We start from the raw sequence: 13767 nt of genomic DNA on the forward strand, positions 1-13767 counted from the left end.
TGGAGTTGGAAATACAATGGGGAGCTGCAGAGAGTGGAGGTTACTAGATCTGGAGATAAACTGGGGATCTAAAGAGGCAGAGGGTTATTGAATCTGGAGATACACTGGAGAGCTGGAGAGATAGAAGGAGGTCAGAGTTGGAGATCCAGTGTGGAGCTGGAGAAACAGACCTTGGCTAGATTTGGAAATACTCTGGAGAGCTGGATAGACAGTAGGGAGCTGGATCATGTGATAAAATAGGCATCTAGAGAAATAAAATGGGTTTGGAGTTGGAGATACACCAGGGAGATGGAGAGACAGATGGAGACCAGAGCTGGAGATATATTGTGAAGCTGGAGAGAAAGACGGGATCTGGAGTTGGAGGAGTTGGGGAGCTGAAGACACAAAAGGGGATTATAACTGGAGATTCACTGGGAAGCTATAAAGACAGAGGGATCTGGAGCTGAATATACATTGTGAAGCTAGAGAGACAGAAAGGGCTGGAACTGGAAGATACATTGTGTAGATGGAGAGCCAGTAGGGTGACAGAGCAGATTATACACTGTGGAACTGGGGAGACAGAAGTGAACTGGAGTTGGAGATACAGTATATTTGAGAGCTGGTAATCAGAAGGGGACCGGAGCTGAAGACACACTGGGGAGCTAGAGAGACAGAAGGGATTTGTAGCTGGAAATACACTGAAGAGCTGGAGAGACAGAAGGGGGCTGGAACTGGACATACACTTTGAAGCCGGAAAAGCAGAAGTGGTCTGGAAATTGACAGACACTGGTTAGTTAGAGCGAAATTAACGGCAATACTAATGCTTAGTAAATTTACCAAAATAGTTGTTGTAGTATAGAGGTTCTCCTATTTTTGACAAATGTAATAGCAAATGAGCAAATTGCCACATTCAAACTCTCTTCTCTGCCCTCTTCCCTGCTGTCAACTCTGTCAGACTGAAATCCCCATCCTCTTCTCCTACCCTCACTTTGATTACTTTTTATGTAATTGTCTCTCCTTGTACTGCTATTTTCCCACCACCCTGGAGCAAATCCAAGCTCTTCTGTCTCAACCTGGCCCCTTGATTCAATCCTCTCCTTTTGTGCTTCCTCTTTCCTAATGTCTGACTATACCTTGAACGACTTATTTTTGTTTTTACTAGCATCTTCTCTTTTTCCTTCAGGATTTCCACTGTATTCTTAGAACATTCTCTCTGTTAAATTAAAGTACTATACAATCTCTAAAAAAAACTCATTATAGATGTTTCTATGCACATCTTCCCACCTTTCCCTCTGTTAACACCAACTTTGACCTCTCCAATGTGACTTTTCCCCCCTTTACTACACAAAAAATTACCTGACCCAATAATAGCAAAATGAAGGGTTATTTTTCTGTCCTCATTCATTTTGCAGCTTTTGAAACTTGACCACATAATTATTTTCTAATTCTTTCACTTACTTCACTCTTAGCGGTCTGGTCCTCTCTTGGTACTCATTCAACATTGCCAATCCAATCAATTCCTCTCTGTCAAAACTTTTTTCTCCAGCTTATAAGGGTACAAGGCTCTGTCTTATGCTCCACTTACTGTACTGTGCTGCTTACCATCTCTACCTGTCCTCCACAACCCTTTCCCTTGCCTACTAACTCATAATTCAGACTTTCAATTATCCATTTTCTTCTAGATAACTTCCATCCTTCTAGTAATGACATCACTTACCACTTCTCCTGCCTACCCTTCCTTCTCCTTTTCATTCACTCACCTTTTTCAGTTCTATCTGCAGAATATAAGTAGAAAGAAACATCCTTCTCCCAAAACTAGCAAAAAAATTGCAACTTGTTTTCTCTTAGGCCCCATACACACCAGAAAGATTCATGCAAGATTAGGGTACAATTCGTCGTTCGTAACGACGGTTGTGCATGAATCTTATCACTATCGTTTGTTTTTTACTCACGATTGTGGTCGTTAACGATTGGATGCGCGCTCCCGTCAGCTCGTATGTCGCATTGGCGGTTTTGCCTCCTGCAGCAGAATCAGCCGATCCGCCCGCAGATTGTGTGTTGATCATATGCACATCGTTAGCACATTGAGTGTGCTTCCGTTGTCGCGACCATCCATCCGATCCGTGTTTTCGCGCGAGTTCCTGGACACTCCTACCGCAGCCATATTGCCCCGTGGATGCAGCAGCGAAGGAGCACACGGCGTCTTCTACTGCGCGCACCTGACAGCAGGTAAGCAGGCCACCGCTGACCTCAACACCCCACCTGGGTCCCCGCTGCCCATACCAGGCCACCGCTGACCTCAACACCCCACCTGGGTCCCCGCTGCCCATACCAGGCCACCGCTGACCTCAACACCCCACCTGGGTCCCCGCTGCCCATACCAGGCCACCTCTGACCTCAACACCCCACCTGGGTCCCTGCTGCCCATACCAGGCCACCTCTGACCTCAACACCCCACCTGACCTGGGTCCCCGCTGCCCATACCAGGCCACCTCTGACCTCAACACCCCACCTGACCTGGGTCCCCGCTGCCCATACCAGGCCACCTCTGACCTCAACACCCCACCTGGGTCCCCGCTGCCCATACCAGGCCACCGCTGACCTCAACTCCCCACCTGGGTCCCCGCTGCCCATACCAGGCCACCTCTGACCTCAACACCCCACCTGGGTCCCCGCTGCCCATACCAGGCCACCTCTGACCTCAACACCCCACCTGACCTGGGTCCCCGCTGCCCATACCAGGCCACCTCTGACCTCAACACCCCACCTGGGTCCCCGCTGCCCATACCAGGCCACCGCTGACCTCAACTCCCCACCTGGGTCCCCGCTGCCCATACCAGGCCACCTCTGACCTCAACACCCCACCTGGGTCCCCGCTGCCCACCAATAAAGGTGGCCAGATGTATTATGCCAGCCCAGCCGCCAATCTTCCCCTGCGGCCTACCTACCAAATATTATGCCACCACCACTAAATGTAATGTAAAGATGATAAATGTATAGAAATATGATTTATTAAAATTTCTTAAATGTATAAAAACAAAACATTTATTTTTATTAATTATATACAGTTTAATGAAACATATAATTTTAACTACTATTTATATTAACCAAACTATTGACATTTGAAAAATATGTACATAGACTATTGTCAAATTTTTTTTTTTTTTGGCAGGAATGTCCCAGGCACTGGTCAAAGAACAGGAGTTTGTGGAGGCATTCATAGAGAAATACTGCGAACTTGAATGCCTCTGGAAGACAAAGTCGAAAGACTATAGTAATAAAATCAAAAGAGCTCAAGCGCTGCAAGATCTCCTTGAATTTAGCAAGAGCTACAACCCAGAGGCTGATACGGAATGGGTCCGTAAAAAGATCCAGAATTTGCGGACTGTGTTTCTTAAGGAACATAAAAAAATACAGTCTTCCAAAAGGTCCGGTGCTGGTGCAGGAGAGGTGTATGAGACGTCGCTGTGGTATTACCACTTGCTGACCTTCACACTCAGCCAGGAGGTGCCAAGGCGAGGGCTCTGCATGATGGTGGAAGGCGAGGTGGATGACGTGACAGCGGCCATGGATGAAAGTTTCCAGCCGTTATCAGTAAGTACTGGTCCAATGTGTATATCACCCCTTTGCCCCATTTCTTTCTTTCAATCATTTTTTTGTTCCTTTATCCAAAAAGATTTTAAATGTGGTCTTCCTGCCAGGGGACAGCACCAACACCATTGAAATATGCCTTATATTGGTCCCTGACCTGTTTGGCTCGTGCTGTCCCCCGGTACTGCTGGGCCGGCATCTCCAGGGACACAATTGGGGCAACCTCCCTGGGATCATCTGGGTCCTCCGGCGGTGCTGGTCCTGCCGGGCGATGTGCCCTTTCTTTGCGGCGAAGTAAATTGTGCAGGACGCAGCACGCCATGACGGCCCAGTCAATTTTATCCAGCCGGAGGTTGATGGCTGTGTGGAAAATGCGGAATCTGCTGGCCATTATCCCGAATGCACTTTCCACAAGCCGGCGTGCCCTGGAGAGCCTGTAGTTGAACACACGTTTGTCGTGGTCCAGTACACGCTTGGCATAGGGCTTCATGATGTGTTCATGAAGCCCAAATGCCTCGTCCGCAACAAATACAAAGTTCAGCCCATGCTTGGTTTGTTGAGCTGTGGGCAAGTGCATGGTGTTGGAGGCGAGCCTGTGGTAGAACTTGGTGTCCTTCAAAGTTCCACCATCTGAGGCCCGACCATTCCTGCCGACATCCACAAAGAGGAACTCGTAGTTCGCATTGACCACAGCCATCAGCACAATACTGAAGTACCCCTTGTAGTTGAAGTAGTACGAACCGCTGTGGGGTGGCTGATTGATCCGGATGTGTTTCCCATCGATGGCTCCTCCACAATTAGGAAAGTTCCACGCCTCATCAAATTCAGCAGCGATGTTTTGCCACTCCTGAACGGTGTTGGGGAACTGAAAAAAAGAGAAGGTGATGTTAACTAATTGTTGTTGTTTTCTTTTCCACAGACAACAAGTACAGAGATAGAGGTGGTCCACACCTCAACCCCTAATCCAACCCCAGAGCCACAAGACTCATCGGGAACAATCTATGGAGTTCCGGAAACCCCCACCCCGCCTCAACTATTTGGCAAAAAGAAAAAACGCAGAACCAAGGCAGTTCCTGAACAAGAACCCGATGATATTCTGGTTCGAGCCGAAGAGGTGCTGCGTAGGCCATCTGATGAGTTTGACACCTTTGGAAAGTACATGGCTGATGGCTTACGGAAGCTACATCCGGACCAACAGATGGCGTTCGAACGCGTCACAAGCGAACTCCTGTTTATGGGCCGACAGGGCCGCCTGTCAATCAAAACCACACTGATGGGGCTTCTTCCATTGCACCAGACGCTGCAACAGATGCCTGCCGTACCCTCACCAGCCATTGCATCATTGCCTTTAAACACCCCGCCCATTAGACAATCCTGTACCCAACCTCAGACCCCACCCCGGTACAGTCACATGTATACAACATTGTTGGGAGACAGCACGAACCTGGATGATACACCGGTTTTGCAAGATTTATGACCGCATCCCATAGAATTATTTCGCAGTTGGCATGGAGTAGTATGTAACACGGTGCTTGTGGCGGAGATAATGGCCATGCTGACTTGTTGCATACTTGTAGAACAATGGGGCCGGGACCATTGTATATGCAGTATGCAACAGGTAATCATGAGTCCCTTTCTTTATCTGCGCTACAAGCGCCGTCTCTCTACTGCTCCATACTGCAAGGCAATGAGGCACTGGTTTGGTTTTAAGTTAAAATAATTTTAGTAGTTATGGCACTTTGCCTATGTTTTATATGCTATGTGTGTTCTTTCTATAGGTCCATGCTTGGAGCAGTATGGCACATGGTGCATGTTGTGCAGACAATGAAAGGACCTTCATGCTACAGTGGCGCAGAGTGCAGAGCAATGGGGCCGGGACCACTACTTCTGCACTATGCGCCATGGATGCATGAGGGTGCTTTTGTTGTCCGCGCTACATGCGTCGTCTGCCATACTGTCCCTTGCCGCACGGCAATGAAGCATTTGAAATGCCTTGTTATTTTTAGGGCAATTTGCCTATGTTTTATATGCTATGTGTGTTCTTTCTATAGGTCCATGCTTGGAGCAGTATGGCACATGGTGCATGTTGTGCAGACAATGAAAGGACCTTCATGCTACAGTGGCGCAGAGTGCAGAGCAATGGGGCCGGGACCACTACTTCTGCACTATGCGCCATGGATGCATGAGGGTGCTTTTGTTGTCCGCGCTACATGCGTCGTCTGCCATACTGTCCCTTGCCGCACGGCAATGAAGCATTTGAAATGCCTTGTTATTTTTAGGGCAATTTGCCTATGTTTTATATGCTATGTGTGTTCTTTCTATAGGTCCATGCTTGGAGCAGTATGGCACATGGTGCATGTTGTGCAGACAATGAAAGGACCTTCATGCTACAGTGGCGCAGAGTGCAGAGCAATGGGGCCGGGACCACTACTTCTGCACTATGCGCCATGGATGCATGAGGGTGCTTTTGTTGTCCGCGCTACATGCGTCGTCTGCCATACTGCCCCCTTGCTGCATTCCAGTCAATTAATATAATGTTCTTGCAATATTTAAATAAACAACATTACTATATAAGCATTTAGGATAACAATATTTAAATCAACACAAAGCACTTTTAAAAATTATGTGTACTCAATGTGCTGTATGACACATGGTACTTGTGGTACAGACAAAGGACATGGCCACGTGGCACATAGTGCATATCAATGGTGCCAGGACTATTGCATCTGCACTATGCATCACGTGAGGTGGAGGGGACATGCATTATCTGCACAAGCACCATGTGTCATACTGAGATCTACCTCATGTCCGAACAAAGACAATACATTTGCTTTATATTTTTGATATTTGCATAACTTTTTTGGCAATTTTTATATTTATACTGTAAAAAAAAAAAAAAAATTATCAGTATTTGTGAAACTCACAGTTCCATTATTTAAATAAAAAAGGTTATCTTTTCACTACAAGTGTGTGGTATATTTTTCCTTACCTTGCAATACTGATGCTGCAGGACCTTCACGATGGCTTTACAGGTCTCCGGGATGATGAGTCCCAACGCTTGCGGGGAGATGATGGATCCAAACTTGAGGTCCGCCAGCGATCGTCCTGTAGCCAGAAACCTGAGGGTTACCACCAGCCGGTCCTCAGCAGGGATAGCCATCCGGTACTTGGTATCCTGCTTCTGGATGTGGGGGGTGACCAGACGCAGCAGCTCCTGGAAGGTCTCATCGTCCATGCGAAGGAAATTGCGATAATCCTGGGGATTATTCTCGCGAATCTCCATCAGCAGGGGCATATGAGACCGCGCTTGTCGTCCCAGGAGCCACTGCTTGGTCCAGCAGGATCGAGCCTTCCTACGCTGGGCCCTCATCCTCCTCACCCTGAGCACAACGTAGGAAAGCAGGAAATCTTGCTGGAACGAATCCATAATTCAAAAAAGCAAAATGGGGGAAAAAAACACACTTTGTTCAGCAATGCAAAAACAAAGCAGCCAAAAATAGCAATGTGCAGCGTTCTGCAGGAATGCAAAAACAAAGCAGCCAAAAATAGCAATGTGCAGCATTCAGCAGGAATGCAAAAACAAAGCAGACAAAAATAGCAATGTGCAGCGTTCAGCAGGTATACACCAAGCCTCACTAGTCACAAAGCAGAAATGAGGTCCTGCAAAATGGCTCCTAGTCTTGTTACCCTCCTCTGCTAGCCCAGCCCATAATTCTTTGTGTTCTTTTGTCCCCCCCTTGTCTCCCCTCTGGTAGCCCGGCCCTTTATTTACATTCCAAAAACGACCGTGACCAGTGCACTCACGATGCACTCACGATCCGCACATCCGACTGTCGTACGACCATCATGTGCGATGTCGTATCGTGAGTACATCGTTAGTAAATTGTATGGAACATAGAACACGATCGTTAGCACATCGTTAAAAGGCCACGGGAGAGCGCCGCAGGAAAGTGCACACAAAATCGTTAGACGATCGTTAGACGATCCTGATCTTTCTGGTGTGTATGGGGCCTAAGATCCAGAGGCAGCTCCAGATGAGGAGCTGCAGAACAGTCCAAATTCAATGGAATAGTGTAATTTGGTCTACAGCATGTTGGTCGACAATCATTAGATCAAAACCTGGGTCAAGGTCGACATGGTTCTAGGTTGACATGGTTTTAGGTCGACGTGGTCATTAGGTCAACACAAGCATTAGGTCGACACAAGCATTAGGTCGACAGTGAAAACGTCAACATGGGTTTTTCACAGGTTTTTTCCCCCCCAAATGTCAACACAGTCGACATGGACACTGGTTAAAGTGCACCAAGTCCCCTTGCATGGCTCACTGTGCTCGGCATGCTTCAGGCACGGTGACTCACAATGCTCGGCACACTATTTTATTCTCCCGCCACGCCCTAGTTGATGGTAGGGCATGAAATAACGCCTGTCGGCACATGTTGGGTCAAAAAACTGTCAAAAACATCATGTCGACCTATTGACTGTCGACCTAGACCAGGCATGTCCAACCTGCGGCCCTCCAGCTGAAACTACACATCCCAGCATGCCTTGCAATAGTTTTAGCATTCCCTAATAGCAATACTATGGCAAGGCATGCTGGAATGTGTAGTTTCACATCTGGAGGGCCGCAGGTTGGACATGCCTGACCTAGACCATGTCGACCTAATGCTTGTGTCAACCTAATGACCTGTGGACCTAAAGCCATGTTGACCTAGAACCATGTCGAACTAATGGTGTCGACCTAATAATTGTTGACCAACTTGCTGTAGACCAAATGACCGTATCCCAATTCAAATTCGGCAGCAACACCAACTGTCAGTAAATCCGTTTGTAATGGAAGTTGGTGGTAGCTGCTGTGCTTCCCCTATTTGAATTTTGAACTGTGCTGGAGCTCCACCTCTGGAGCCACCACTCCTTAAATCTCCTTCTCATCTGCTGCTCCAATTTTTCAATCACTCCCTTGCAAGTTTTAACTTAATTCACTCTGCTACTGCTAATTTATCAAGTAAGCCCCTATTCTCTTTAAAATCTTAAGCCTCACCCACAAAACTCTTACACTGTTTTGTCCCACCTACTGTAATCTCCAATTTCACCTCTCAACACAATCAATCCCCTCAACAGTCAGACAGTTACCACTAGCTCTCCTTCCCACTGATTACCACCTCCCATTTCCATTTCCAGAGGTCTCCTGCAATACCCCAAGCCTAAGGACCACTCTCCATTGCTCTATCAGGATCTTTCCAAACCTTCTTTTTGTTTTATCCATGACCATTGCTCCAAAGCTTACCTAACTAAGCAGATATGATATGCATGTGTTTCTGCTAAGACAAGTAACCATGTATAGGTATGCTGGTAACTGTAGTATTATTACTTTTTGTATCATGTTTCAGTTTATGTCATGCAGAAGATTGTGGCATACAATAACTTATTGCTACTAATAAGAGTTTATACTCTAGGAAGCGCAGTATTTAGCACAGTGTACAGGGACATACTGTAACAAATCATTGTGAGCTGATTTGTTACAATAGCAAGTATCATTCAATTTCTGCAAAAGAAGGTTGATGATGATGTTTAGCCACCATACAAAGTTCTATAAGCTGCTGATAATAAAACTATAGAACGGAGACACCTTGCAAGAGATTGCAGCAGTGTGATGAATTTTCTCCTAGGTTTGTAGAAGCTCTGAAGGATGTGCCTTGAGACCTGACAAGGACTCGATTATATCAGAACAGGGACATTGTGTTCTTCAGTTTCCCTGCAGAAATACAGAGCTCTCTCTAACCTGGCTGACACTCAGGAGATTGAAGCAGAAGAAAGAAAATCAATACAAATTAAAAGCAAATAAAAAATGTACAGAAGGTTTGTGCTGAGAGTTCTGAATCCATTAACCCACTGATTTACTGTATGGTGACCCCGTGCCGCTGGAGAATAAATGTGTGTTGGAAGGGAGAGAGAAAGCCCATGTTTCTTGTATGCCAAGTGTCATCTATTGTCGGATATTGGGGTCGTTTATAAAACTGTACCATTCTACAGCAGTGCAAGATACAAAAAAATAGCCATTTGCTATAAGATATTTTATTCTGACAACCCATTGGTGCTTTGAGCAGAGTAACTTTATGTGCAATGCACTTTAATATACTTGAGCACTTGATCCTAAAATCATCTGTGCAGTAGACCAAAATCAGATGGTTACAGGAGCCTTTCCTTAATTGCAAGTGCTTCTGCTTTGCCTATTTATATTTATATTATACACTTCAAAATGGATTAGTTTTGTAATAATAACTGTACATTAGGCCCATGTTGCCTTCAACAAAACACACTTAAAGTACAGTCATGTGGATGATAGTGTTAGGAATCTAGGAATCGGGGTGAGGAAACCCAGTTGGGGATGCCCAGTGGTCCTGTTTGCACTGCAAGGAGAGGGTAGGAAAGGTTGGTCCACACACCAACCCCTCTGTATGTGGGAAAGTCTGGGCTCACAGGTGAAACATATGATACCTAAGATACGCAACCTCAAAATACAGGTGGTGCAACAATGCGCAAGATGATAGCTAGGACTGACAACCCCAAGAATACAGAGGGTGAAACAATGCACCAGCTAGTACAAGTATACACACAAAATAATGGCTGCAAGTGACGCCGCAGGGCAGAGGAAGAATACCAGCAGTATTCAGTCCCATGTGCAAGGGGAATTCAATAATGCATAGAGATGATATCAGCAACAAATAATAAAATTACTGTTGGAGAATCTTCCTGACTTATCTGAAATAGATGCAGTGGCAGACATAGGCAGGAGATCTCCATGACAGGCAAAACACACTGACAGGTTATGGCGGATAAAACAGCAGCACATTCAGCACACCAAGCGGGCAAGAAACTATAACCAGCGCCAGTCAGCAGGGAGGGACAGGCTTTTTTTTGAAAAAATCCGCCCTCGACTGACATAAGCCAGCGTCCCTGCCACTGTACGGAAGCCGGAGGCTCCGATCGTTGCCTAGAAACATGTCTGATGCTTTTGTCCTGCAGCCGGAATAACATGGCCGCCGGATGACCCTGTAGCCGAGACTCCAGCGTGGATACCGCCCCTGGAGCTCCGGGCACCAGTGGGCTGTGGTGGAGGACCCCACTGCCCTATAACAGACAGTTTTATTATAGAAATGTGATGTTTAATTTAATTTGGCACTCCAGCAATAAGCCCTGCTGTTTTACATTACACCACAGTCGGGCCACTGACTACACTTTCTATCAGAGCAGTGCTACCATATGGGTGTGGCATGTGGTATGACTGCCCGACAATTCAGTAACCAACATCAAAATCCTGACTGCCGGTGCTCTGAGAGGGGGGCAAGTGCAAATGAGCCCCTTGTGGGCTCACTGTGCTCGCCACACTGCGAGCTCGCTGCCCTCGCCACAGGTTCTATTCTCCCTCTATGGGGGTCATGGGCTCAGGGCAGCCGAGAGGGGGGTGCGGGTACTAATTAACCGGGCCCAGGCTTGCTGGAGGGGCCCCACAGGTGCCCTGGTCTGACCTCTCCCTTCCCCCTCCATCCCTCTCGGGAAGCAACAGCAGCACACACTTCTACAGCATGAGCTGTGCTGACAGCAGGCTCAGCATGAGTGTCTCACTGACAGCGTGAGAGGTCATGCTGAGCCTGCTGTCAGCACAGCACATGCTGTAGGTGTGTGCTGCTGCCGAGATTACAGTTGGTACTTATGTAATATCTGGACTCTTATGAGACCGTGTCCCCTCGCGGGGCTCGCTGCGCTCACCACGCTTCGGGCACGGTGGCTCGCTGCGCTCACCACATTATATAAAATCAACTCCATGCATAGTTGGATAGTAGGGGTATGAAAAAATGGGGTGCATTTAACATGGGAGTCCAGATAAGTACCTTACAGTTTTTAGAGTTTCCTTTCACCCTCCTCTAAACATTTTGGGGGCGTGACCTAAGTGCGGGAGGTGCCCACACTTAGGCCACGAAGCCAACATTTTACTGGGGCCCGGCATTCCTCTTGGCTGCCCTGCATGGACCCCCACAAGGGAGAATAGACCATGTCAGTGGAGAACCCCCCTGTCGGAACACCGTCAGTCAGGATTCCGATGTCAGTATACTGACTGTTGGAATCCCGATTGTTGGGCAGTCATTCGGCACCCCTACAATATAGCAGTCGCAATCTCATTGTCTTACTACAGATTAGTAAAATGGATTTAAGTTTTGGGGGGTTTCTTAAGTTCTAATATTTCCAACACATCAGAATTTAGCTTCATATAACTGTACATAATTGTCTTCATGTTTTCCTGTTCTTTACAGTACTGTTATGTATTTTATTTTCTTTATTTTTTAAACCATTGGTGGGGATGCCACTTGGTGAGGATGCAAGTGGTCAGAATAGGGATGCCAGCATTCAAATGGTACCCCCCTCTCCTTATGCTACCGCTTCACCACATACTTTCAATCGGCATGCCAGTAGTAGTGATGCCGGCAGTTGGGATTCTGGCACAGACATCCTAATCGATGTCAGCATTACGGTGTGGGTCTCCTGGCGGTGGTCAGGATGCTAGCATCGGTAATGAATGCATCACCAGTAGATGATTGTGGACTCAACACCTTTGTTGAAATATTGAGAAGCTACAGTAAAAATTATGTACTCTCTTCCAAGAATATAGCGCAGAGTGGTAGAAGTTGGTGACAGATGTTACCAATGAATATCCTACATTTACAGATTTGCAGCATTGCTTCACATCATCTGTCCTGACTTTTTATGTGCAAATCAACTGCATCAAAGAAATTTAGCATTTTAATCCTTTCAGCTTCAATTATAGAATTGAACATATGTTTTTTTATTGCAGTGATAGAAACAATGGCTTGGTAGTAAACATGTAATGTATGGGATATTATTTGTGTAATATTTATACTTAGCTAATTAGAGGAGATGTATGCAGAAGGCAAAAGAAGTGCTTTAACCAACAAATGTAGGGCCAGATTCAGAGTCGTTGTAGAAGTGCGGAAATCGCTAATCGTCACTTTCTGCACTGCTGCATGTTAGCGTGCTGAAGCGCAAGGCTCCGAGGCCTGCAACCAGGGCCGGTGCAAGCCTTCTCAGCACCCTAGGCAAAACTTTAACCCCCCCCCCGGTCATCCCCCCCCCCGGGAAGGTGGTAAAGTCCCCTGCTTTTCCTGAAGGACCTCTACACCCTCCCCTTTGCCACCCACAACAGAGTACAAGGAGGAGGGGGCAGCAATATAGGAAGTATCACTCAAAAGAAAGTATAGAGGTGAGGTCTTAGAAGTTCCAAAGCCGCCACCTGCATTCAGTACAACAAGGATCCTCATAGACATCCTTGATTTTTTGATTTGCAGACTTGGTGGCGCCCCCCAGATCCCAGCACCCTAGGCATTTGCCTAAAGCTGCCTAGTGGTAGAGCCGGCCCTGCCTGCAACTGCAATCAGGAGATGACGCAATGGAGGCGGTTATCTGACAGTTTTGTAGGAGCGGTACAGACAACACAGGCATGTCTGAACCACGGGATTAGGGCCGCGGCAGCTGCATGACTTCACCAACCCGAAACATGGCTGGCCTGCACCTGATTTCACAGCAAGGCTTCGCAGTCAATGAGGTGGCCATTGAGGTGCAAGAACTTCGTTGTTTAGCGGGCACATCGTGGAGCGGTAGCCAGCATGCTGGATGGCCTTGCCCTGTGCTGGGTGGCCCCCGCAGCCTGTCACCAACGGTACAACCCACTCTGAATAAGGCCCATAGGCAGGTGTGAAATCCCAGATATGTTGCTGCAGTTTACATACCAGTAGGAATGGCTTAATCAAAACACCATCAAAACCACTGAATAATTAATTCAGTAGATTGGGACTTCAATATGCTAAGAATGTACAGGGTTTTCTAGCTTTGTAAATTCACTGCATATGGGTTTAAATACTAAGCTCTGGAAAGATATAAGGTGGACGGAGATAAAGGACCAACCAACCAGTGCTTAACTGTCATTTTTCAAACACAGGGGCAGATGAATTAAGACCGGTGAGGAGATAAAGTGGAGATAAAGTGGAAGGTGATAACGCACCAGCCAATCAACTCCCAACTTTATTGCTTTCCACTTTATCTCCTCTTATCTCTTCTCCAGGCATAATACATCGGCTCCACTGTTTGGAACTGACTGGTTGGAACTTCCTTCCACTTTGGAGGTTA

General features: G+C 46.8%; 1 protein-coding gene across 1 annotated transcript; it reads left to right on the forward strand.

The window, feature by feature from the left end:
• The first annotated feature begins 3153 nt into the window (after nt 1-3153).
• On the forward strand, nt 3154-7105 carry LOC146058443 (uncharacterized). Its single transcript, XM_083170722.1, has 2 exons — nt 3154-3573; nt 4490-7105. The coding sequence occupies exons 1-2, from the start codon at nt 3154-3156 to the stop codon at nt 5045-5047; spliced, it is 978 nt and encodes a 325-aa protein (XP_083026848.1). The 3' UTR covers nt 5048-7105.
• The last annotated feature ends 6662 nt before the right edge of the window (nt 7106-13767 follow it).

The sequence above is a fragment of the Crinia signifera genome, chromosome 2 (genome assembly GCF_055691185.1).
Source record: "Crinia signifera chromosome 2, ASM5569118v1, whole genome shotgun sequence".
Lineage (NCBI taxonomy): Eukaryota > Metazoa > Chordata > Amphibia > Anura > Myobatrachidae > Crinia > Crinia signifera.

Coding starts and splice junctions, on each gene's coding strand:
- LOC146058443 (XM_083170722.1), top strand. CDS start 3,154: ATGTCCCAGGCACTGGTCAAAGAACAGGAGTTTGTGGAGGCATTCATA. Junction 3,574..4,489: donor AAAGTTTCCAGCCGTTATCA/GTAAGTACTGGT, acceptor TCTTTTCCACAG/ACAACAAGTACAGAGATAGA.